The sequence below is a fragment of the Pempheris klunzingeri genome, chromosome 23 (genome assembly GCF_042242105.1).
Source record: "Pempheris klunzingeri isolate RE-2024b chromosome 23, fPemKlu1.hap1, whole genome shotgun sequence".
NCBI classification, from domain to species: Eukaryota; Metazoa; Chordata; class Actinopteri; order Acropomatiformes; family Pempheridae; genus Pempheris; species Pempheris klunzingeri.
Genome location: NC_092034.1, coordinates 7763642 through 7791370, shown reverse-complemented (window position 1 = coordinate 7791370; position 27729 = coordinate 7763642). Strand labels below are relative to the sequence as shown.

General features: G+C 43.0%; 1 protein-coding gene across 1 annotated transcript in view; it reads right to left on the bottom strand.

Annotated features, from left to right (window-relative positions):
• Positions 1 to 4451: 4451 nt before the first annotated feature.
• LOC139223097 (NACHT and WD repeat domain-containing protein 2) overlaps positions 4452 to 27729 on the bottom strand; it is a 39831-nt gene continuing 16553 nt past the window's right edge. The window contains exons 4-8 of the mRNA XM_070855032.1: positions 24163 to 24279; positions 14611 to 14814; positions 13745 to 13895; positions 11289 to 11878; positions 4452 to 8348 (exon numbers count right to left, since the gene is read on the bottom strand). Of these exons, the coding sequence (XP_070711133.1) occupies positions 4452 to 8348; positions 11289 to 11878; positions 13745 to 13895; positions 14611 to 14814; positions 24163 to 24279 (4959 nt within the window). The remainder of the gene's footprint in view (positions 8349 to 11288; positions 11879 to 13744; positions 13896 to 14610; positions 14815 to 24162; positions 24280 to 27729) is intronic.

Genomic DNA, 27729 nt, shown 5'->3' with positions numbered 1-27729 from the left:
TGAGTCATTGCTCGACTGGCAACTTTAAAACCCCAAAGAGAAAGAAAGGTACCAATTGTATAATCGTTGTAATGATTAATTCCAACAAAAGCTTGAGCCTATCAGTGAGGAAAGATAAAATATGGGATTAAACACTGTGCTGGAGCATTTATCTGCCATTGTGTGTCTCCCTGACCATGTTTAATGTCTTCCTCTGAGTAGACGCTCTAATCTCTTTAACCTATCACAGGCAAACAGCTCCACTAACATCTCCCATTTCCTACTGTTCACCTGAAATCAAAATAGAGCAACAGACAGGGAGAAGGGAGCCTCCACATATCAGTGTCTCTGCTCCCAGCATGCTTCAGAGGAATTAGGTCAGGGCCTGTTGGTAGTTATCTTTCCAAACCGGAGTCTAGCGTTGAGGCAATGGGGAAACGTGGGCAAAGAACACAGCAGAGATATTTAGCTGCTGTGTTCACTGATTGGATTTGTTAAAACTCACCTCACAGTCGAGGAACTGGACTTTGTGAAATGTACACTTTGTCTGTGAGCGGCATAAAATTGGTGTGATTTCCCTGAGCAAACACCCAATATTTGGCGAAAGGCTTTTAGTTAGTCAAACAGAAGCTACTCAAACAACCAGAGGATTTTGAGCATTTTTTGAGCTCACACTGCGCAGAGTTTTGCTTCTACTTATATTTCAGCTGCCAGTAAGGTTAAGTCATGGCTGTTTTATCTGTCCTGCCAGAGAGTAGAGGTGGGGGGGGGGGGAGAAATATGAGTGACTCAGAGGCTTCCCCATGGCTGAAAATACAGGTTACACTTGGAAAAAAATACAAGGATGACAAAAGGAGGGCCCTAGTTTATAGAGTAAATGCAGCTGACAATGAAGAAGCTATTTTGAGGCTGAGTAAATAAGAGGCAATGTCATACTGTACGTACTGTAGGACACACACACACACAGAAACACAGTGCATGACCTGTGGAGACCTCCTGTTCAACAAACAAGTGGTGTAATTATATGCCTGTGGCGCTGCAGGTGGAATGTGCTAGCGATAGTCAAGCCCTTGTTGTCATAAGGACTGGAAGCAGCCCCAATAGCCAACAGACATGAGCTCACCATCATTACAATGAGAGGCGTGGCCAAGCCCGTCACCGCTGTGGACCTGATGTTGCCGTGGAGACAGCACACACACACACACACACACACACACACACACTCACACAGATTGGCTTAGAGTGACACCACTGGGAAATTAAAATGGTAGCCCAAAGCAACAGGCTTTTATTGGCCAATCACAGCTTGATCCTGGATGTGTTTGCCTTGCAAGTTTGTGTGTGTGTGTGTGTGTGTGTGTGTATTTGTGTTTGGCGCAGGGCACTGTACAGGTGCACTGCACATGTACCGCCTAATTATAATGACAATGTCAGCCAGTGTTGGAGAAATATTCACCACGCTTGTCTGACATTTTGCATCAAGTGCAGAAGAGCAATTACTGCTCCTATCAAATCATTTTACAGCTCTGTTCTGTGTGTGTGTGTGTGTGTGTGTGTGTGTGTGTGAGGCTGTCAGCGCCGTCTGTGTTTTGTGACTCTGACAAACAAACAAAAACCCCATGAATTACCTGTTTCACAGCATGCTCCGCAACTTAACTTGGAGCTACCGGTGCTTCAGGACCGGCTTAATTGTAGCCAATTAGAGGAGAGTTTATTCACATCAGTCTTCTCTCAGATCAAAGTAAATGAAACACGATCGCAAAGTCTCGTAGAGACGTCTAATTACAGTGAAAAGCCTGAGGCGAGGCGGTGGAGGCAAAAAGTGAACCATTTTATTACATTAAAATGTTTCATACAAACAATGCATACACACTAGTTTCATATTGCTTCGGACATTAGTTTCTTTTCTGTTTGAATTCCAGTTAAACAACTCTGTAACAAAATGTAAGTACAACATTTATGAAAATATAAATCTCTAAACAGGTAAGTCAGTCCTGACAATACAAAGAATACCATAGAAACATTCATTATACCAGTATGTCAACTATGAGTTGCAAACATGTAAGTTATTAAAAGTCATTCAAGTTACTTAACATACAATAATACCATTGACTGGCTTCCATATGGACACATTCAAATATACTCTTAAACTGGCATTCCAATATATTTTATAAGAGGACTCTTTTTAAACTTTTTAGCAAAGATAGCACATTTTCTCTATCATAAACAGAATCACAGTAGAACACTGAAACAATTTGGTAACAATATAATTACAGTACAAGCCTCAAAAAACAAATGAGACAGTCAACAAAATCAAACACAAACTATAACTGGGACTTTGGCAATTACATGATATCAAGATAGATTCTCTTTTTCAATTTAGAAACTCGAGACTTTGAGGGAAATTAAAGCTTGGTGCTGCTACCCAATTTGAAATTATCCAAGGGCCATTATCTCAACGGTTCAAAACTAGTAAACATATAATAAGATGGAATAGCCCTTAAAAAGTATATGTCAAAGTGTAAGTGTGTGGCTCTCAATCATGCCTGGCAGATGATTGGTCTCATCACAGCTCAAAATTGCGTTTTGGGTTATTACAGACATGCTTAAAAAAAAGCGATCACGGTACCTGCGAGGTACAAACCTCATAGATTGACTCATCTATTCTTTTAGATTGTCAGCAAACCAGAGCGTAACATTTCTACGGGCTCACGTGAGGGTCAAAAAGATTTTAGAGCATTGTGTATCGCTCTTGTGAACCTATTGCAAAATTCAGATTTGTGTTTATTTGTATTGCAGAAAAAAATCAGGATGTCTGAATAAAATCTGTGCAAAATAATATTAACAGTGAGGAAACTCAAAGACGAAGACGAGGAAGGAGCTGCTTCTCAATACAGATTTGAAGCAGGAAGTACAAGTGAATGTAAAGTTTGGCCAAAATTCACATTTGTAGCTTAAATGTGGGTTGTAATGTTTTCTGTTTAATGTTTTTCTGCTTGTGAAACCTCACCACTTTTGCACACATTTTATTTTGATCTGTTTTTTTTTTTAAATCAGGTTTATAAAAGTTGATATCATACCAGAGATTTTTTTGAATTTTTCATAAATATAGTCTCACAAGCTCAAAATCTTATTGACCCTTATTTAATCCCATCCATTCCCAAATGTCCCGTCTCTGCTGCCAGTCCCAAGACAACGAACTCTTATTTTTGTATTAATACCAGGCATATATATAGAGACTGAAGTATGAATGAGTTAGCTGTAGCCTGCAAGTACCTGGATGGCCTTGTGTATTTTTGTAGGCAAATCCAAAACCTATTTTAAGACACCTCTAGATCACTTTAGACAATTTATACAATGTTTCATATGATGAATCTAATAATTTCTCACAAACCACTCATAAAGTGCTTCCACCTACTGTCTAAACCTCTAAATATATTCACATGGCCAAGTTGTTTCAGTCAACGTTTGGCTAACCACTCGGCCCTTTTCTACTGGAACATTTGAACAAATTCCACAAAACCTAAAGCAAGTACACTGGTTAAGGCGTGAATGTGTATGGTGCTATGCTACACTGTATGCTCAATAGTGGTGTTTCCCTTAAAACAAACAGCACACAAACTGATGGAACTGCAGGTAAATTCACATCAAATTTACGTAAACCGTTCCAAGAAATTTCTACAACTACCGTTACAAAGAGCAGTGCCATCCATTTCTCATGTTGTTGACTGGATTTGAGTACACTGATCGTTTAGATTTAACATCAATGCAAGTAGTATGTCACTGTGTGTACTGTGTTTACAAATTCCCTGCATTTTCATAAATCTTGTATTCTGCACATAAAGAACATTTTAAATTCCAGGCACTCACTTTGATTGCATTAAGCACAACATAACATTTTTAAGGAGTTGCACAAATTGCAGCAGCCAAAAAGGGATATGTACATATGTTCATAGTTCTTCCTTTTTGTACAGTACCGACTGATGTAGATACAAACATAAATATGTATTATTTATTTGTCTATTTTTTTAAGAACAACATTATGGCTTGATGTGCACAATGTAAATAAAGAGTGTGTACAATGAAAGTGGCTAAGATCACTGGAATGGCTTTGAAAATGTTTGACCAAGACATTTGAATAATAACTTTGTTCTTCAAATGCAAAAGGACACATAATGGCAAACTAATACCTCACAGAATTGACATTTTTCCTCTTTTTAAAAACATAGTATTTTTCTAACAGTCTTCATGTGTAAAACAAAGAGAAACTGTATCATAAGTTGGAAGTAATTAATACATAATTTGAGTGCAGCGTTTAAATGGTCGGCCCATTAACTACCCAGCGGGCTGACATCTGCAGCTGAATCACGTGGCTGTAAACAAGAATCAACTGCAACCCCAGAGATTCTAAACTTCGTCACCCATCTCCACCCGCCTATCCTAACTCCGCCCGCTTCTCTCCTTTCCACCTATTACTGCAGCAATTCAGTCTTTTTTGTAGGCGTGGTTGACTCACCCTCACCGGAGTCAGACACGTTGATAGGGCTGTCCCTGGAGAACACCTCAGTTGACTCCCTCCAAATGCAGTCGGCAACCGTCTTAAAGGAATGGTTGCCACATTTGGGGCGCACCTTCTGCGAGGCATTATTGACAATCTGTCGGCTGTTGGAGGTCGCTATCTTTATCTTGAGGGCAGCGTCCACACGATCCACTACTGTGTATGTGCCGATGCTGCCGTCCTCAAAGCCAATGATGATGTTTAGTGCTCGCTGGGAGAGAGACAGGAAGGTGGGCGTCTTGTAAAGGGAGCATGTGCCGATGCTCTTACCATCAGCAAGGCGCATCACGATCAGATTGGACACGACACCAGCATCATCGTCTTCATCACAGTTCCGGAAACAGACATACACTAGGTAACGTCCGTCTCTCGATAATTTCTGGCGCCAAATTATGCCTGCAGCATGGACAAGCCTTAGCTTTCCGCTGTGGAGATCCAGGACGTTAATGTTCTCATCACCTTTGGAGACGATTCCCAGTTTTCCATTGGGGGAGATCTGGAAGTCCTCTAGATTTTTGAGGAAGTTGGTTGGCAGCTGGACTCGCCTGCAGACAGACTCATCTGCCACACTCCAGATGAAGACGGTCTCTGTGGATGTGATGAACACCACACAGTCGGGGCAGTCAGGAATGAGCTTGAAGTTGACGATAGTGATGCCATCATCGCAGACAAACTTCTTGGATACGCTGCCCGACCACAGACTGACAGCGAGGAGCTTGTTTTTGGAGGTTCCCACAAGGAAAGTGTTTGCTGTGGTGATCAGTGCATTCTGGAGGGTGACTAAGATGTTGCACACTTTGTGCCCAGTAGCAAGCCTCCAGACTCTGGAGGCATTCTGCTCGCACAGGGACACCACAAACTGGTCGTTGTGAGTGATTAGCAACTGTGATATTCTCTGTCCGTTGATGCGGAAGATGTTTTCTCCAGTGGTGGTTTGCCAGATGTACTGACTGGACTTGTCATCTGAAGTCACCATGAGATCCCCTGAGGAGGTTAAGACACAGTTCTCCACTATGCCCTCGTGCTTAAAGACTGTCTCTATAAAGCCAGTGCTGAAGTTCCACTTGTGGACAGCTTCCGAACCATCCATGGTAAACACGTAATCCTCTCTGCCGGACAGCTGCAAGGTCTGAATCTTCTTGCCTGTTTTGTCAATATTGGACATGGCGGTGATTATGTCAATGTCCCAAACAGACAGCACCCCACTGCTGGCAACAGAGAGGAGCAGGTTGTGGTGGACTGATTTAATGAGTTTGACAATGGCACCTGAGATCTCAATCAGGCTAGCCATGCACTGTCCACTATCCCTCCTCCAGACAAAGATGGAGGAGGTGTTTTCCATGGAGGCCACAATACTTTGTCCATTCTTGGAGAGAACAGCAGCCACGAAGCGTTCAGTGCGTTTGGCTTTGAACTTCTCTACCATTTTCCATACTTTTGTGTCTAGAACCTCAATGCTTCTGGCCTTGCAGATGAGAATGGCGCGCTGGTCTTCAGATAACTCAATGCTCACCACTTCACTATCGTCCCCTCTACAATCATAATCCTCCATCAGCCGTGGGTTGGTGATCTCTTTGGTGTTCCATACTGACAAACTGCCTTCGTTGTCAATCATCACCATTTGGTTGAGGGTGTCCAGGACGAGAATGGACTTTACGAATCCTCCAGAAAACTCAGAGGTCACAGTGGCCAACTTGTCCCCATTTCCCAGATGAAAGATGGATGCAGTGTTGAGGTACTGGCCACAGAAGGCATACATTCCATCTGGAGAGCACTGGACACAAGTCACCTCATACCAGCAATGGAACTGGTAGAGAGGCCAACCATAGAGTAGGTCAATAACATTGACGTCTTTGCTAGCCTCAAGCCAAGCCAAAGCATGATGGGTGGACAAAGTAAAACCATTGATGAAGGCCACCCCACCAGTGACGCCACCATGCTTGGACCCCTTGATTTCAACCTCAGATAAAAGGCAGGACTTGTGATTATCATAGATGAGCAGCGTGTTTTTGGTTGTGGCCACGACCAGATACTTTTCATCAGTAGTTAGCCTGATTCCCAGTACAACAGATCTGGCTGTGTCGATCTGTCTTAGAAGTTGTCTGGTCTCCACATCCCAAGTGCTGACGGACCCATCTTCCAGGGCTACAAGGACTATGTTTGGGGCTAGAGTGGGTAAGATCTCTACAATCTGCATGTAGCTAGAGCATAGAGGAAGCCTCTCTGGACTGTAGGTAACGTCCATAGAGGAGTGGAGAGGCACAATGGAGCAGTACTTCGGACCATCTTTGTCACACTCCAGGAGGAGGTGTCTGAGCTTGGGGAGGGAGGTGACAACTGGTAGGAGCCTTTGCTGCAGTTCTGCAGACAGCGATGCTGGATTCTTCAGTACCTTTACCTTGATGCTACGTAGAGTGGTGGCCAGGAACTTCAGTTCTTTTTCTTGGGTGTAGCTGTAAGCTAGGTCAATGTCTGTTAGAGCCTTTTCAAATTGGCCAATCTTGATCATTGTGTACAACCAGCTGAAGTTCATGATGACACCGAACATGAGGTCATCGGTGCGTCCACTCCTGGTAAGGTGGTACACCAGCTCTGTCATCTTCCTGTGGTTGACAAAGAAAATGTCAGGCTCCAAAAGATTGCACTGGAACACCCAAGGCTGCTCGGGTGTCTGCCTGTCATATGAGTACTTGTCAGAGGACGTTTTTTCATGGGACTGCTGATGGTGGGGGTTTTTGTGATGAGATATATTCAGGGATGTGAAATGGTTGTTATCGTAAGTGAAGATCTTCTTCCTTCCTCCTGACCATGCCCCCAGGAAGTACTCAGCGAGGAGGCTGTGCATTTGATGGACGTCTTCCTCATTGCTAAGATAGAGCTTCTGGGCAATAAGATGCAGGTGTCTATTGGCCCAAACCATCAAGGTGACATTACGTACCTGACGTTCCACCAGATAACCATCCAGCTCCTCTCTGAGCCTTGCAACCAAATCATAACAGATCCTCAAGGGGTTTTTGAGGTAAGTTGCCACAATTACATCACCAAGAACTATATTATCAAGGGACAGAATATCCTCCAGCTCCACCTCAGTTAGCCCAGCCTTGGCCATGGTGATATATCCTAATGCTCTGAAGACAAATCTTTGGCCCAATTTGTTCTCCACTGAGTAGAAGAGCTGTTCTATACTTTCATGCACGGTGGAGCACAGGGACCTGTCGTCCACATCTTTGTGAGACCTCCAATGAACTACTTCTCTGTAGATGAGGTTGACAAACATTGGCAAAGTACACTTAGCAAGTGCCTCATTGACATAGATCTGTTGGCCTGAGGTGACCTTTCTCTTCACACCCAGTAACTGTTGTTTTAATGTTTGGCTGCAGACCTTGCGGTCCCTCTGGATTAATTCCACATAATACCCCTCATCATGGATGAGGTTTCGAAGCTTCTGCAGGATGCCATACTTATTGGGCAATGTTGAAACTACAATGCGGACTGTCCGAGGCAGGTGTATGGGGAGCCACCACAGCTTGCGAACTTCATCGCCATCCGATAGCTGCTCCAGGGCATCCAGGACAATGACCAAGGGCCTGTGATATGTGGATTCCCCTAGAAGGTTGATCAGCAGCTCCCTCATCTCCTGGATCTTGTTAGGCAAAAAGTGAATCAGGCAGCGGTAGTTTAGTGCAATCTGTTCACAAATGCTCTGGAGGAGGCTGCGTAGGTCTGTGGAGAGCTGGCTGGAGCCAATAAAACGGACAATGACCACTGGGTCAGTTTCAGGGCCCATCTCTGTCTGCAGCCATGTGTAGGCCTGAAACACAGCATTGAGAGATGATTGTTAGAATACATATTTAGTAGAAGGATTAATAGCACATGTGATACTTACATAGGGCTATAAACTATGTTAAATCAAAGAATCCTGACAAATAAAGATCTTACGATGGAGAATGTTTTCAGACTTTTGTTTTTATTTACAGAATTAATTATATTCTGCTCGTCTGGTCAAAGAAACATTGTCAAACAACTAGAATATGCAAAGCCCTAGAGTGGGGGCACAGGGACCTCATTAATTGTTATTCTAACAGAAGGAGGCAGGGCTCATTAGCATGACAAGGAGGGTAGTAAAAATAACATAAAAATAACATACAAAAATGTATAAAGCTCAGTATTAAGTAAGTAACATTCTCAAAGTCATATATATATAAAGACTTCATTCGTATATATAAATAATTCATTTCATCATGAGAAACATTCTATGAATGAACACTACTCCAGTTTTGAGGCTTGGTTGTATAATAATTTCATTCATGAATTCAAGCAATGGCCCAGCTGAGATTTTGGGAGACATTAAGATGTTACTTGACACTTTTAGGGCGACACTGACGCCTACTCCACATTTAGCCGTGTGTAAGGAAGTATGGGAGAGTGGGGAGAGAAAGAGACACCGTATCTGTCAGTAGAGTTGCACTTTTTGCTCAACATAGTTTTTGTGAATCTGTACGCACAAGCCTAATACCCACTATTACAATCAGCCGTAAATGAAAGTCTACATAACATTAATTAACCCGATTCTTACATACGCTAAATGCCAGCCATTATCATGGGCCTTCTGCAGTCTCTGAGGACTCATTCCTGCATTGACAATATTCTCCAATTGTGTCAAAGCAGCTATTACACTGTTAGGAACCCATTACACACTGCTGTATTTCATGCTATAATGATCTATTTAACAGTAGTCTGATGTATAATTTGATAGTATCATTATTCTGTAACTGTGTAAAATTTGGCTGATGATACGACAACCTGCTTTAATCACAGAACTCCGCTACAGTAATTACTGTGGTGAACTGAACAGGTTAAAGCACAAATAAAACATCCTTTTGACGTTATCTGTCTCTTTGCCACTTTTACATATTCAGCTAACTCATTTAAGTGTGTGCATGCACCTGAGACAGTGTGCAAACAAGACAGACAGATCACTGTGAAACACAAAGCTCTGCCCTGAGTCCCACAAAGACATTTTGACCCGGATTCCTCTTATCTCAGTCGACTGGGTTGAATCATGTATCAAACACAAGATGCATTTGTTCTCACTTATATGTACTTTATTAACCGCACCGAGGTTCTCCGTTTGTGGTTAGTTTGCATGTGCTTGTGTACTATTCCACTGTTAATATTAGAGTCTAATGTCGCAAGATATTGATTTTATTGTTATCTTAAAATGTATGGGTTTGACTCATATAATTACCACGTGCATTACGGTTATCTATAGACTTTCTTTTGTATTACAACTTGCTTTTCTTGCAGTCGGTCTGTATTGTGTCACATCACAATCAAACCATACCTCTGTCCACTCAGAGCCGTACAGGACCTGTGTTTTCTAAAACATCCAGTGTGTTCTGAGCTCCACATTGCGGACACAAATGCTCCAGAGGTCAGATGAATCAAACCAGACAGGTCAGGTGCGAATTGCACCCTGTGGACATGCACACACAGAGTAATAGCCCCTGAGGACTTATGCTCTATCCTCCATAAATCTAATAACATCCCTCTGTCCTTCAAACACTAGTACACCCCACTCACACACTGTATGTGTATTAGTGTAATAGGGTTGCATGACAAATCTGTGGGCTAATCCGTGTGTGCAGTATTTGATAAGTCATACTATCAATACAATCATGTGAATTAATCATTTCATTCATTTTAGCCAAAACAGGCCATTTCCTTTTAATTGTGGCCAACTTTAAATGGATAAAGCGGCTTTTTGTGAATTTCTACAAACTTTTTCGATGATTTAAGAGAGCAGATTTTCCCTTTTGTTTCTAAAAAAACCTTTTCACTTGAGGACATAGTTCGGTTGTCAGCATGTTACAGAGAAGCTTTTGAAAGATCCACCTGGTGCTGAAAACCTGCCTGCCATGCCTCTTCATGTTCTCTTACATACCTCCTCCTCCATCACCTTTATTCATATATAACTAACGTCTACTTAGTGCTGTTAGACTTTGTGCTGCTTCTTTTACTTTTCATTTTCAAATTTTACTTTTCATTTTATGTCCCCTGTTAATCCTGACCTTTAGGCTCTGATCGTTGGTTTTCTTCTGTTTTTATGGGTGTTATTGCACCTTGTAACATTTATACAAATACACAATGAACTGAGATGACAAATGAGTGTTTTAGTGTGACAGTTACTACAAAGGTTGGACAGGAGGGGAAGGTCTGTGGGTGTCTGCTGTGTGGTCTTGGCTATGGTGTGATCCTAATGTAGCCCGGCAGCCAGATGGCGCACACAAAGCCAGAGAGTGAGCAGAGAATACGGCTCCTGCACACGCATTCACTTTAAGAACCAATTGTGCACACACTTCTCTACAGATGTTGCCACACAAATGTTTAAAAAAGCAAAACGAATGCACATCTATGAAATTCTATGCAGATGTGCACAGGTGCGCACACACACATGCGTGCACAGACACATGGCTTCACAGGAAGTTAGAGACATGTGCATGGCAATGGAGCGTCTCTTGGCACACACACACAGATGGTCAGCAAGCGTTTGATGAGAAGAGATGAACAGTTGCACGCCCCCTCATACTCTGTTGTACAAAGATGGACACATGCTCAGATCAGACAGACAGACAAGAAAAAGCATGAACACAATGCGAGAGCTGGCCAACGGGAGAGGGAAAGGGGGGGCGGGGATCGCACAAAAGGAGAGAGACACCACAATCATTATTAAAATATTCTCAAATCTCACCTGTTTGGCCACCTCAGACAGCAGCAGTGTCTTCCCAGTGCAAGGCCCCCCGTACACCACCAGAGGGCACATTCTGCTCCCCTTGGATGGCATCAGATACTCTTGAATGTAATCCAGCGACTCGGTCTTGAACTTGTAGAGCTCTGCGTAGCTTTTGCAGAGGGACAGGTGCTGCAGGATCTCATCGTACAGCGGGTCAGTCTCTGTGTCAAAGTTCTGCTGGACTGTGGCTTGGATGATGTCCACCATGTCCTCGTAGAACTGTTTACACAGACCCTCTACGTAGTGGCTCTCCACTTCCTGGGAGTAGCCCAGCTTCATGTCGCAGTGAGTGACTGAGGAGTAGACACGGAGGTTGGAGGCGGCGACGACGGTGGGGATGAATTCGTCCCGCACCTTCAGAAGGCGTTCGTAGGCTTCCTGGTTGCGCATGATGCGATCGCCGCTAACCACGATGTCCATGTATCGGGTCATCTCGGGGATTTTGGCGAAGCGGTCGAAATTGGAGATCTTGCGAATGTAGCAGACACATTTCCTGAGAAAGGCAGGAGTTTGTTTCCCAAGGGCAAAGTCTAATTCATCCTCCAAGGCTGAAATAAGAGAAAAATACAACTTCAGTCAGTGTTTTAGGGCATCACTAACAAGTCTCCTCTACTTCTCTATATCTAAAAACTTTTGAAAACTACAGAATCGTATTTGGTATGTTGTAAGACGCCTAATGGAGATGCAGATGAAGGATTTAGATTTCTTTCAGGAGGAAAGCTGAGCAGATTTTAGAAGCCTTTAACCTCCGATTAGATAGCTTTCTCTTGAGCCTTATTTAAGAAGAAACAAAGTTGATAAAATCACATAAGCCAGCTCCACTGAACTGTATCACAGGCTCCCCCACAAAGAGCAGGCTGACTGAAATTCTGCCAGCATCTCCTGTGTAGTTTTGCTCACATGGTAGCCTACTAATTAGGTGGGAGAGAGAAAAGTGTGAAAGGAAATTTGGGAGTTCCAGGAGAAGCCACAACTTCCTCTATACAGCAAAATTAAGCACCACTTAAAGCCCAGTGTGCTCAATTAAAGTGCATAAAAACCCACAGTTTCCTGACACAAAAGAGTTGCTTCCTTTTCATGTGAAATGATAAAATTTGAATGACAATTACTTAATTGGCTTTGCACCATTCTTTATTTCCACCCTGAAAAAGACTACATGCTGCGTCTGCTCTATAAGAACGAGGCCAAGCATATAAAGCAAGAACTTGTCATCAGATCCTAGTAGCATATTGCTTGGATTATCTCCCACAATGACAGCCCGAGACAAGAAAAAGAGATGTCTTGAAAGATTAGTTCAGTGCTGTCCAAACAATTCAGCAATAACTGGGTGAGTCTTTTACAGATGAGAGCAGATATGGAGCACAGTAGACCAACCTTACAGTGTGAAAAAAACAGTGGGAGGAATTGTTTAATGTCACTAGTTTTCCTTTTACCTTTTGCACTTGGAGAGCTACTGAAATGAAGAATAACTGTTATTTTTTTAAAAAACTTGATTATAAGTTGCTGGCCCCTTTGGTGAAAAATAATTTTGAAGAACCAAATTAACTGGCAAATGGATTAATGACTACCACAACACTCAATAATTACCCTGATCACTGAAAATATTGCATAATGGCCTTTAAAAGATATAGTGAAAAGTATTAATTAAAAGAGGACAAGTGGTCTTTAAAAGTCACTCAGCAAACACCCTGTTTGGATGAATGACCGCGAGGTGAACGCACAGTGTGATCGATCAATCACTGTCATCCGCTGAGCTGAGTCTGACACATCCTGATTACATTTCATCTCTTGTTATCAATTTAGTTACAAGATGACGGCCTACACAAGAGCCCCGCTCATTAAATCATGGCCTTTGCCATGTGATTGATTTTACGCATCTGAATGTATAATGTTATATTTAAAAAAAGAATCATTATTTTTCTGCAACTAAAACTGTGGAACTGTGGCATGTAAATATGATTTCAACAAGATATGCACTGTTACACAACATTACAACTATTAAAAATACTGTGTGTGAAAAGATATGACTTGTTTGTTTTAGTAGATAGATGCTAACTGTGTATCAACCTTCATTATCAATCAATTGTTTGGTCTAAAATGTTAGAAAAATATGAAAATTAGGAAAAATGCCCATTATCCATGATGTCCATACTGATTATCAATTGTTGCATAATTATTTTCTGTCTTCAGTCAACTAATTGTCTCGATATAAGATTGTCATTTTTCATTGAATCATATTATTTGCATTCAGAGCTTGAAATTTGTGTTGTCAAATTAAAGGTCAAATGATCAATCAGAGAGATAAAAGAGAGCTACCCATCTGACAGGAAGACATGTTCCATCTTGAAAAGCCGCTTTCAAATGATGTGACTTGAAAAGATCAAAATGTGAGGAAGAGTCGACCTGAAACTAACCAGAGCAAAGGAATTTCTTGGCCTGAGCGCTCTTCATGGTCCCCTTCTCCTGAAGCTGCAGCACCGCTGTTCTGAAGATCCTCTTGATCTCCTCCGACACATTCCTCCAGGCCTTGTCATTCTTGGTCTTGGCTGCGCTGCTCGACTCCATCTATGAAGGACGGGGGGCCAGGGAGAGGACAGTGTGACTTTACAGTGTAGAGGAAGCACTCTCATGTACTGAGGGAGGAGGCTATTCATGTTCTCTTAAGGGCTGTACACGAACATACAGTAAGGGAATATTCTGTGCGTCATGTGAGAAATATTTAGTTTTATGCAGGCTGAAAATGTACTGGTATGATTGAATATTAAACCTTTTTGACTGTTTTTAGCATACTAAAGTGTGTTGAAGTGCTACACTGGCTAACAATGTGCAGCTTTTATGACTGAAGTGAAACTCAAGGCAACTTTATTGTGCGATTTTTAACCAGACTCAGTCAGATGTTTTATGACCTCAATAAAGCTCTGGAAAAAATGAGAAGGTGGAACTCAGAAGCTAAACAGTTTGGTTTAAAATGAACTATGCTTGTTGGTAATTGACTTTTATTGTCATTTGCAAGTCTACTAAAACTTTCTTTAAGCAAACAAAGCACAGGACTTCAAAGGGGCTCAAGAGCTGCCTGAGACCAAAAAACTTTGCCCACAAACACTAAACAAAGCTGCTTTTCCTTTCTGTGCATACAAAATATGTTCTTAAAGGAGAATTTAATTCATGAACTACAGAGCCTGAGGACAGCTAAAGCCTCTATTTAACATCCATGTGGATAAAATAACATAGAATCACCAACAAACCCCATTTCTGCTACTGCAGTAGTAGCTGGACTCACTGAGTTCTGGTAGTTCTTGAGCATTTGGGCTTTGGGTTTGAGGTAGTATGCGGGTGGCACAGAGTTTTCATCCCTGCAGTACCACTCTTCCAAGATGTGTGTGTCCAGCCCCGCCTCCACAGCTGCATCCAAGATCATCTCAAACTCCGCCGATTCCACCTCCCCTGGCACACGGATACTGCCGTACTTTTCTCCCACCAGACCCTGAAGAGGGGAAGGAAGGAAGGAAACACAGAGGGCAGGGAAGGTGAGAGAGAGTGAGCCAGGAAATGTGTATCATGAGGATCCTTCAAACTGTTTCAGGGCTCTTATTTTTTGGATCAGTGGTGCAGGGTGAATAGCGGAGTCAATGATGCATACAGTGCGACTTATTTAAGACAATTTCCGAGCCCCGGGCGCAACTCTGGTGCAGTGGGGACATCCACCCGCCAGTCTGTGACATCAGGGATGGAGCTGCCACCACAGCCCCAACTCTGTGTGCACTATGATGCATACTGACAGCACTATCTTGGACAGAAATTGCTTTACACAACCACTTATGTACAGTGTTCACTTTAAATACGAAGTAGGCGAGAAAAAAAACCTGGGGTTGTTTAACGTAAAGGTCATCTACATAAAGGTATGTAAAAGAGGAATTAAAGCAAATGGAGGCTGAGTAATGGCTCAAGTCTGTCTTGTAGCACAGTTTTGACATGAAGAACAGGAGAAAGGAAAAAGGAACACAAGTTGGATGAAACCTACATGGCCAAACAGTCGATGGTGGCTCTCGGTGCGTATTGGATGCTGTGTAGATATTTTGATGGGTATCACAAAAGCAGTACCAATCTCTGTTCAAAATTCATTGTTTTCAGTGAGATTTGTTCTGCTTTTGCACAGAAAAATGCTTGAATGACACACTGTTTCGTAAAACACAGCCTTGGCCAAATTTCTTAATGCTCAGTAATCAGTAGTATTAAAAAATATGAGCAGATTTGCTTTATATGTCGGACAGATGGGGCTGTTTTAAATGAAAGGAAATTAATGCATTAATTAAAAGGGACGTATGTAGATTTGAGAGAACAGAATTGAAGACTGTGAAATTGGATTTAAGTATGCTTCTGTGCTACAAGTTATTATCATCACGACCACTGCCATCATCATCATCACCATCATCATCATCATTAACACCAAAGCCAATACCGACAATCGCTCTCCACCATCTTTTTAGTCAGAAACCAGAACACTCAACACAGTAGCTGCATAATTACGCATCATCAAATTAAATAGTGGCCTTTTCATCCTGCTATTATCTCCTACTCCACATGGCATATCTACTGTAAGCTCCAATAGGCCTCATTCTTCCCCTTGGCATCTATGCGCATGCTTTTGAGTGGCAGCCGATTCAATACCATCGGAAATGATCTGGGCCATTTCCTGGCACGCTTCATGATGTGCTCTATCAGTCACATTTGAGGACAATGGCGGCAAAAAATAAATAAATAAAAAATTCCCTGGAAACCCTCCGCTCCATGACCAGCTGATCTTTACTCCATGTGTCGTAATTCACATGCAGTTAGGGCCTCGGGGCTAAGACACAGCGCGAGTGAGGGACAAGCCAAATGTCTGTGAGCTCCAATGAGCAGGAAAACTACGTTGCTACGCTTGTGGCAATGACGCTTCAAAGCCATTCCATGTTGGACTCCTCGTTCCCTTGGCATTCGCAGTGGGAACAGATGCAGAGAACAAGCAGAATCAGATGATGGCATGTGGCACGGTCTGCAGGAGCGGCCCACTCTCAAAATCCACAAATGCTTGTGCTGGATTCATTTACATACATGCAGTTTTGGAGCCATGTTGCACAAATTGGTAGCAAAGGTTCATTTCACTGCTTCTTTTGGATTTAAAGTATAGTTACATGTGAGGTATCAGTTGTTTTGGAGGAGGAGGTGTCATTTTCAAGGTTGTGCATTGTGCTTTGGATCCCTTACATAAACATTTAGCTGACCCACTTATCCAGTGAAACAGTGGATTAAATATATGCATCCTGCACTGAAGGGTGAAAGAAGATGGGAAGAAAGTACAAAAGATAAAATCCCCTAAATATTAAAGTATTTGCAATAAAACAAGAGGGTTAAAAAGAAAAAACCATGCTAGCTAAAGAATAAACCCTCCTGTGACTGGAGTATTCAAGTACATCCGATAAAGTGAGAAGCCTAATTAGAGAATAGTTCTTCTTTAAGTACAGAATACGAGTCAAGCATTGTGCATTATCAGACAGAAAATACAAGTACCAGACAGAAGAGGAAAGTAAAGGGATTCCCTCTCGTGTGTAACTCTCTGTGCTCTCTTCCTGCCAAAACAAAGAGTTTAATAGATAACCAGGGCAGGCTGCTCACTATCTTCGGATGGGATTGATGGGAAAGGTCATGAGCTGCATTCAAGCCTGAAATATTTCAAGTGACAGATACATGTTTTAGCTCAGGATGCTTAAAAACGTGATTAACTGCATTACTGTTTCATATGTTTGCTGAAAGATCATGGTCAGCTCTGCTTTTCTCACCAGAGATGTGAACCCAATACACAACGTAATCCAAACAATTTCTTTTTTTTGCTCTGTGTTTTAAATGGAAACTGTTATTAAGTACTACTTTTTGTATTTAATTCAAGGAACTCGTTTTTGTCTGGCTACCTGTGGAGAAACTGTTTCTATCCGATTTTATCAACTATTGCTAGCTAATTAAGTCCCTCCATGGGTTGGTTGAAAATCCCGCACCAGCTGACCCTTTAAACCCAGTGTTCTTTTAATTATGATGACGAGAAATGTACAATCAGACTCTTATCTCGTTCTGACATCATTTCCATTTCTAATGTAACATTAAATCTACCCATTTGAGCTACAACAGCCTACAAATAAGAGACATCTTAGATCTTCTGAGGTGGGACAGATTCTTAAACCACTTGGCTGCTGTGCAGGTCATCCCATCCATCCTCTTTGCATGGCCCTCTATGACTCGCAGTGCTGCAGTGATGTGTTAGTAGAGGATGGAGGCACTAGGCTGAGCTACAGTAGTGCTGAGAGAGAGAGACATATTGTGTGTGTGTGTGTGTGTGTGTGTGTGTGTGTGTGTGTGTGTGTGTGTGTGAGACAGAGAGCGAGAGAGAGAGAGGGAGAGGGAGAGGGAGGATAGAGAGAACAGTCACTCTCCAACTTGCTGACAAAGTCTCTGTCAGCTTGCTTCGCGGTGATATAGCAGGATGAATGGAGTGTGTGACCAGCCGAGTGTGTGTGTGTGTCTGTGTGTGTGTGTAGCGATGTGGAGATTAGGCTAAAACCAACTGGTGTTTCGTATCAAAATGACAAATTCAGGTGCTCAAATGCACAGACACATCAGCACACGCACACACACAGTCACAACACTCCACCCTTGCGAGTAATCTACTGTCACTTCTGTTACCCACTCAACTTAACCGAGGCCAAGCTATGAAAAATGTCCAAATATTTGCCGGGTGGTTTTAACACTGCTGTCTTAGCCAGAGAGCAGGCCTGAAATGAGGCTATCTAAAGTGGATTACAGCATGGCAGCTGACAAGCTAAAACTTCACTCCTCTGTGTGTGTGTGTGTGTGTGTGTGTCTGCATGTATAGCATGTGTGCGAGCCTCTTTGTAGTAGGTCTTATTACAATGTAGCAGACGCAGGTGCAAGAAACACAGGAGGCTAAAGTGACAATGGCAAAGCACATAGGGGCCAAATGCAATTCCAGTTTTAGCTGCACCTCTCTGCCTCCCTCCCTCCTCTGGTTTTTCATCCTTGGAAGGGCTTTTATACTCTGGCTAAGTGCACTTTATCTGATGAGCCAGTTGGGAGAGGCAGCTAAGATATTGTACACAGCTACAGTATGAATAAACAAATCAATCACTCACGCAGTCAATCAATCAATGAAACACACAGTCAACTGTTCTGATATTTGCTGAATAAGCTTTGGCACTGCAGAGGGAGAAATGGCTCTAAAACGAAACAGATGATCTGATCACAGAAATATTTAATTTCCAGTGAGTACACTCACTCATAGAGCAGTGTTTAATTCTGCTGTGAGCCAGTTCCATAGTACAAGCTGACAGGATACAGTACGCCGTAATTGTAACATAACTAAACATGAAACGATGCTATATGTGAGTTGGCAATTTAAGAAAAAGGTTGCTGATATTGTATTTTTTTTTTCTTATTGTCAACATATCACATGAAAAGACTAACCCTAACAGTAAATTGTATTCACTGACATCAAATCCTGATGCAGCTTTTTTTGCACTACTGTTACTGTCAAAAACTGTCCATTAAAATCACAGACTGCATATAAGAAGTGGACATAGCCATGATTTTTTTCCCCACCCAACATTCTGTGAAGACCTCGTTTAGGCATGATCCGCCTCTGATTGATTAGTCCCCTGGTACCCTGCTTTATTGTATATTTTACACTAAACTGGAGCATTGTTGAGGAGAAGAAAAACATAGCAGGGACTAACAGTGAGAAAACGGGAAATGTGCCACTTGATGAGTGCACTACGAGTGCAGCAAAGGAGGACAGTTTAGCTCCAGTGTGGCGTGGCGGCTGTTAAATTACAATGTCATGCTGGTAGAGGCTTAGTGGTTGACTCTCTGCCATCATCGTCCATCGGCCCCTAACTCCTCTATTTTCTTTACACATTTTATTGTGGGACAGTAATGTCAATCAACAACACACTTGAAAATCATGTGGATTTGGGCTCCTGTTTGAACATTATCTTATTAAACTTTGCTGAATTAGTATATTGAAAAAAAAAAAGCATCAGACCAGCAAAAATACAGTGTTTGAATGACAGCACAAACATACAGACACCATTTCCATCGTCATTCTTTAAATCAATTCTTGCAGGTCTCTTTCTTTACTGGATTCCTGTAGCAAATTATTTGTGTATCAACTTCCGCCGGAGCTGCGAGGTAAACCAGCCAGTCTCGGCTATCATGTTAGCAGTTACATCATGTTAACTGAATGTGGGAGAAGCATAGAGAAAATAAGAGCTACAGTATCCTCAACTATCCTCTTACATGCAGTAAACCTGCGACACGGCCAGCCAGGCAAGGAGGGGGGGGGGAAAGCAGAAGAACTGGATGGGCGGCTGCGTACTGTTTGCTGATACACGTCCTTGAGGCATTTATCAAGTTTTAGTGTTTTTTACACAAGGGAATTTGAGACTGTTGGAGAGCGGGAGCAAGGAGAGTGAAGAAGAAGAAGAAGAAAAAAAAAAAGACATGGCTCATTGTCATGCTTAATCTCCGGGTCAATGACACCATCACCATGCCAACCCCTGCTATCGCCATGGAAACCGGCTTTATTGCATTGACAGGTTAGAGAAAAGCCCCCCTCACCCAGGTGTGATGTGGTGTGTGTGTGTGTGTATTCGTGTGTACGTGTGTTTAACAACCCTGCACTGCCACCTGTCTTGTGTTCAGCAGTGCCCTTTGAAAAACACTCGCTCCGATTGATTCATACTCATAAAGGAAGACTGACATATCCAATAAAAAGCTGGTTATATAACAGTTGAGTCTCTGTCTCATGAACTAAGACAGCTCTAAATCTTTGATGGTCACACATGCCGGCTAAATGAAAGGGACTTTGTTGTTTTTATGGTTTTGATTTCACAAACCATTTTATTTTCAGAAATACATGGAGGAGATATGGAGGTTAGACCAGATATAAATGCTATCATTTTGATCCTGGAGTACAGCGCAGCACTGAATGATTCGCAAAGGTGAATGAGGAGAGATTTATCTGCCAAACAGAGTATTAAGGGGTTTCCAGTTGTTGCACAGATCCCCTGTGGCAGCAAGAAACACACCTACACTACGCATGCCAGTCCTGTTTCTCTGTTTCCTCTGTAGCGTTTCTAAGGAACCTCTTATTCCCACTTCAAGCTCCCATCCTCCATTCCTCTCTTTCTTTTTATCCATCCATTTTTCAGCAATAGAAACACCCCCTCTGTTGTCTTTTACATCAATAATCAATGCAAATTTAGTTTGTTTTTCTGAGATCATCTGTCTTCATCCTTTCTTCTGTCCATGCCTTTCTCCCCTCTGATCCATGCACCGGGCTCTGTGACAGTGTTTGTGGGCTGCAGAACCCAGATCAGCTTCTCTTTGAAGTCTCCTCTTACTGCCATGTGGCTGTGTGTATGTAAGTGTGTGAGTGTGTGTGTGTTAGCTGGGGGTGACACTTGGGGAGCAGCGTTTGAGGTGGGTGACGATAATAGTGTGCGGAAACCATAAGCGGCTGCATGGTGACCACAACGAGTTTAAAATGGACAAAGAAGAAGAAAGACAATGAGATGAATAAAAGGAAAGTGAGCAAAATGACAAAACTGGAAGCACACAAGAGATGTGCCTGATCTATGATACGCACATCCACGCAAGAAAACACACACAGACTTACAGGCACGGTTTGAAACCGGCTGTATGTTGTTGCAGACACAAGACCCTAAGTTCTGCTGACGGCGTCCCCGTCCTCACATATATATCTAGGTCTACCACCCTGTAAAAATAAACAATGGCACTCCGGAGATGGCCCAGACAACCCAGAACTGTCAGAAACGAGGATCCAAGTCCCTGATCAAAAGACCCGCCGCCACTGACGCTCGGAGCTACCCAATCCTGGAAACAGGGCCGGCTGGGCCTGTGTGGCGGCAAGCGGGGGAGCCCGGCTGCAGGGACTACAGCAGCTGGCCCTGACAAAACTGAATGGAACATAGTTCTGTGGAGCTATTGTGGGCTCGACTGCATAAAACCTTTCATTCACCACCGAGAATATGTCATTAAACATTTAACCGGCCAGATGGGGTGCACTGTGTGTGTGTGTGTGTGTGTGTGTGTGTGTGTGTGTATCTCTTAACTGTGTGGGCGTGTAGAGAGGTGTAAAGTGTGTGTATCACGCAGAGTTAGAGTACACCCCAAGTGATTCTCAATCTCATGACAGAGAAAATGCCTCAGGTCAAGATGCTCTGTTTGTATGTGCCTGTGTGGGAGTGTGTGAGAGCAGGAGACGGGAGGAAAGGTGGATCAGAGGGAGAAAGAACAAAGAGCTGAGTGTGTGTGTGTGTGTGTGTGAATGTGTGTGCGTACCTGAGTTTATGTGTGCCTACTTTCCCTCTTTGTGTTGTGTGGTCTTGCTTGAGGTCAGTCGGGGGTTAAGATGGTGAAATTGCAGCAGAGACAGAGGGCAGCAGGGCCGATGGGAATGAATGAAATCAGTGCGGCATGTACAAAACCACAGCAAACACAGTGCCAGCAGCACAAAAGGGGGAAGAGTGTCTCACTTCTTTTCAACTCAGATCTGGTCATTTCAGTCTAGTTTAGTCTGATTGACCTTACATGTACAGACCAATACTGCATTCACTGTCTCACTGGGCCATGACATCAGATTTCACAATGCATGCACAATGTCTGCTTTCTTGTCTTTAGGTGCTCGAGTTTAATCAGCAGACACATCATAAACTCCTGGACTCAGAGTGCAGGGATCAATACCATGGCAATATCTGTAAGAAATACTCCTACTGTTGCAATATTAAAGCACACTGGGAAAGAAGAGTGTGGATTTCCAGTAGAGCAGATGAGAGAAGATGTGGCAAGAAATACTTCTCTCACCAAAATATGAATACATGTAATTCATAGTCTGCAACCTGTCAGGCAAACAGATCATGTTTGCTGCTACACTCACATGACATACTCTAGCTGCTGTAACATGTATCAAATGCACCCTTTGGTAGAGGGTGGACTGTTCAAGCTGACAGTGCCCTGCCCACTTTTTCAAGGGCTCTACCATATTGATCACTTGCTAATTCTGCTATAAACACTAGCTGCTGCTGCTATTATAGTGTTTACAAAGAAGCTTCCCTGTTTGATGATGTGGTTTTAAGGGAGCTTTTAAAGTACAAACTGTGTTTGTGTCACACTACCAGTGCTGCTACCAGTGCTCCCTGACTCTCTGCGTTGTCACTGCCTGTGATGGCCACAACTCCCTGCCTTACTTCACAGAGGTAAGCTGTCACGTTTCCTGCTTGTGCTAACACATGTGAGCTGATCTTTCTGTTTAGCTGTGTGCTTTGTGTGCTTGGTGACATCAGTAGTTTTTTTTCCCCCCAAAATGCTGTTTTATTACTTTTCTGCAGGTCTGCCTGTGGGTGATATAATCGCTTTGCTGGCTACTAATTTCTATGACATCCCAAACTGCTGCACTGAGGTTGAGATATGCTTGCAAACATTATTATTATTGTTCAACTAAAAGCTGTGAAGCTGCTAAATAAATCAGCTTTTTTAACCTGTGGAAGAGTCATGCAGGCAGATACTGTAATTTCTCGTTTCTGAAGTTTTTACCTCTGATTAGAACGTTGGTGTCATTGACCTGATATGAGCAGCGTCATTCCACTGAAAATAAACTAGAATGAATAATTAAGATGCAGGGTTTATGCAGTGGGACGTGTGTTTGCGAGCCTGTTTGTGTGTGAGAGAGAAAAACAACCTGTGAATGAGAGAGGCAGAAGGAAGCAGTGCATGCAGGGTGGAAGAAGAAGAAGAAGAAGAAAATACAACACTCTTCCTGGGGAAGGAGATTAAGCTCCCTGGAGACCGGGGCTCCTGTCCTACCCATAATGCATTACCTCTCCCTGTGATCTCTCACCTCAATTTCAACCTCTAGAAACGGATCTGTTCCATTTGAATAATTCACCATCAATTTCTCCTCCTGTCACCGCCCTCTCTTCAGCCTTCTCCTTCCTTGTGCCTGACTTTTTTTTCTCTTTTTTATGTGGCCTAAAATTATCTAAAAAAGATCACTGAAATGTCAGCTGTAATTACGCCTCATGCCACTCTCTTTCTCTCTCTCGCTCTCCTTGCAGAGGACTTCACATAACTCATTCATACAAGTGTAATTTTAGCTTGGCATGGATTTTCAGTATTTCCAATATGCTCGCCTGAGATACTTTCTGATACTTTCTTCTTGTTTGCACTCCAGCAAAGATGACTTAGCATCTACTGTCACTCCTGCGAAGTTGTTCCACTTTTGTTTTTATTTTTTTGCAGTGAAAATATCATTAACCTAAAAACTGTACATGTTAAAAAGGAGATTGAGAAAGGACTCTACATCATATATTTATCCACTGTCAACCAGGATAGACAGACACACACACACACACTGGTTGGACACACACATCCTGTGTACAAAAGCCGTGATGAAAAGACTTCAAGGACTGCACCTCTGTGCCACAACTCATAGAAAGACAGGTCTGCCAGAGGAATTTGATTTCACTCTTATTAGATGGTTTCACACTGCTGGTTGATCTTCAAAAGCAAATAGCCTGGGAACAATCCAGTCGAATGCCATATCAGAGCCATGTAATGAGATAGAGAGGGATGGCGAGACACTGATTTAACAGATGTTTTACTTGTGATGTGAAGTGTGGACGCGAAGCGATGTGAACTTAGATTACATCCAAAATCCATTATGTTTCAACCTGGGGCTGTAACCTGTGTAGTGTGTAATGCTTACAACAAAGCACGGTCCTGCTGAGGTCTTTAGACATTCCTCCAGGAGCTTCATTCTCAGTCGCTGCAGCTCTGGACTGTCCCACTCCTCTGGGTCCACGCCCCAGTACAGGTCCACCACCTGAAAACACACAAACAAGGGCCACAGGTTAACTTTACTGTGCTCTCGCAGGAGCAAAAACACATTTTTGTGGGATGTTTTTCGAAGTTGCCGCGTCTGTTGTAATACATTTCTCCTACAGAAAAGAATAAATAACATAACCACCATCCTCAGAAAATCCTCAAAAGAGCCAGTTCACGAAAAGATTTTCCTTTTTAAAGAGAAGGTTGTACAGTTATTGTGTTGAGACTTGTCACTGAAAAGCAGCAGTAACTGCAAAACAAATTGTTGCTTCATACAACCTAATACAGTTTGGTTTCCATGCTCCGCTGAAATGTAATGAACTTAGTTGAGAGGTAACATTTAAACAGTACTGTATTTAAGGGAATTGAAGAAAAAAACTGATGCCAAGTTTTGGGTTACACAAATGGAACAAGGTACAATCAAACAAAAGTGAAACGCCTCAGATGAGGATCAGGACACGTACACTCTAAAATCTCAGTTGATCCAACTCCATTCCTTTCTTAAACACTAACTTCCACATGCACACATCAACTCGTCACTGAAAACTGCTGCACCACTCTGAGCACTGGAGACCAGCAGTGAGGAGTGCCGACTGAACACACAAACACACACGCCACAGTGGGGGGTCTCCCTCAACACATTTGTCACAAATTCTGGCAGTTCAGACAATTCCAACTGTAAACACGCCACAGGGGGAATCTCCCAGCGAAGGAGAGAAGGGTGAGGTAACGCCTATAAATGTGTGAGGGGACCACTCCGTGCTGCTGCTGGCTTGGGCTCATTGTGGATGACAACAAGCCCTCCCACTGGCAGCCTCCTGAGTCTCTGATTGTCTTTAGCCTCCTGGCTGGGGCCTGACATTTTGCTTACAAAAAGACGTTATTCCTTATGTGATGGCCTTTGTTGCTCTGAGATTCAAGTTTCAGGCCCCAAAACATAGGATGTGCATGATCACAGATTTCTTGTCTTGTCTTTTTCTGCTTGTGTCTCTCGTGGCTATTGATTGTGCTGGTCTGCCTCCATCATGGCAGTGTCAGAGGAGTTAAAAGAAGAAGGCAGTGCAGGGGGATGAGGTGAAGCCAAAGTGATTCAGCAGCGAGGGCTGCTGTCTTCCGTCATGCTCTGCTGCTCACCAGACTAGCTAGCTCAAATGAGTTTAGCCTGGCACAATGACTGACACATCCGCAGTGTGGCAGAGAGCAGCAGTGACTGGCAGCCCTGTGTAACTGCTCGGCACTGAAATCGAGAGTGTGGGACTTTACTTTGACAGTCTGGGAGATACTCGCCTCTCCCATTACTGATAGGAGCAGCAGGAGGGCTGGAGCTACATCGCAGCTCATCTGCTTGGTTGTTGTTGTGCACCTGTTAGCAGCTGTGTTACTGTGGAAGGACTCAGCTCTCAACTAGCTGCATATTTCTCCCACAGCCTAACAAATATTTTTATGTTCAATTATTCCAGGGGCTACTAATCTTTTGGCCTTGTGACACCTTAAAACAAAGCTATGCTAGCTGTGTTTATTTTCATGTAAATCACAACAGAACATCTGGGCTGATCACAGCCACAAGCTCATTTTTCCAACACTACCTTACTTTGGAAAAAAAAAAAAACTCTTCCACTAACACACACACGATAAGCGTCCCTCTCGTTGGCCTGTTGTGGAAAACTCATTGCTTTGCACATCAGTCACTGTGTATCAGTGTCACTAATCTATTTCCAACTTCCAACGCACATGTGTGGGAGCCTGCCTCTGTGTTGACAAGGAGCGGAGGGAGGGGAAATGAAGTGAGATGAGCGCCCCCGATTGCAGTAGGTTTCTACTGGGTTTCAGCAGGTGATTGGGAGGATGCATGGTAATTAAAAGCTAAATGAAGACATTAGTCATATCTATTCGCTCTGTGCATGTGTGTGGGGAGGACATACTGATTAAATTTGCCCCATCACCTGCCGCGCTTCACTGGAGTATGGAGGGATGGGGAGAGGGATGAGGAAGAATGTTTATCCAAAACAGGCAAGGACACATAAATGTTAAGAGGGAAAGTATTTGGACGGGGATTAGTTGAGGACGTTTTTTTTTTAATGAAGGAGGCGCAGTTAGACTCCCGTGGGACTGGCTCTGGCTGGAACTGTTTCACAGTGTCTTTTCACTCTCCTCTCTTTTTCTTTCATGCCAACTTCTCCTTCGTCTTTGCTGTTCCTCTCTCTGATTACTTTCCCTCTCCCACACTCTTTCTCTCTCTTCCCCTAAACTATGTTAGTGGGGGTGCCGTTGCTTACGTAAGAGTCGAAGCGGCTTCCGCTAAGGAGCTTTCTAATGTCCTTGGAAGGCATTCGCCCATGGCGGGTCAAGTGCAGGAGAAGCCTTTTCTATTTATTGAATGTTAGACTATTAGAGTTTGGGATTATGCCCAAGATGCCCAGGAAGAAAGGGCATGAAATCAGGCGGGAAAAAGGCGGAAAAACCCCACTAACAGAAACACTCTAAGGCAAAAAACAACAGTAAAAATAGATATGGTGCCAACGTAAATACATCTTAAGCTCCATACTGCAGGCAATTTTATCAAGAACATGTAGTAAATCTCTGAGAATGTTTGATGAATACAGCTTTCTTAGTGCTCGGGGATGAAGCAGGTTTTAGCAGCAAATCCATGGCAAAATATGAAATGTTATATGTGATGTGATATAAACACGACTGAGTTTGGAAAAACAGGCACAGACAGATCACATGACGGTTAAGCACGGATTTAAACTTTAATGCTAGATCTCTTAATTCTATGTTTCGCTTTACTTATTGCAGCGGTCTGCCAGCTATGATAAGAGGTCAAATTCTTCTTCATGCATCTAATATTGTTGAATCAGGTTGTCCATAATGAGCGCTGAGAGAAAATTTCACATGCGCGCCTTCGAGAAAATCTGTCAAGCTCTGACACGCTGGGCTAATTACGGAACAGTGTTCAACCAAGCTCGACCATAGCAGTTAAGTTTAAGAGCCAGTCAAAGACATGAGGTAATGAGATCACATGACTTGTGGTGACTATAATGAGGCACCAGCAGAGGAGGGAGAAGGGCTCTAGTAAAACTGCTCAGAGAGATACATCTACAGTGTGGCACAGGATTCTTGACAGTAACTCTACAGCTGGCAGTGCCCTTAAATGAAGGCAAATATGGTCTGTCTTTGGCAGGCTGTTGAAAACAGCTTAGGGACCAGCACTCTAAATGTGAGATGAGGTTTTTATTTGCTCAATAGCGTCCGCACCAGATGGAGGTGCTTGAGAGCTTAATGGGAGCGGACACAACTTTGAAGCCCCTAAAACCAACAAGTAAACCCCCAAGGAAAAATTAATCATGACACTGTTGACCAATGCAGCTGTGAGGCAGAGTAGTAAACAAAGTGACAAAATCAATTTTTGCTGGCCAGCCAGTGCACACTTCAATGATCGAGGATCACT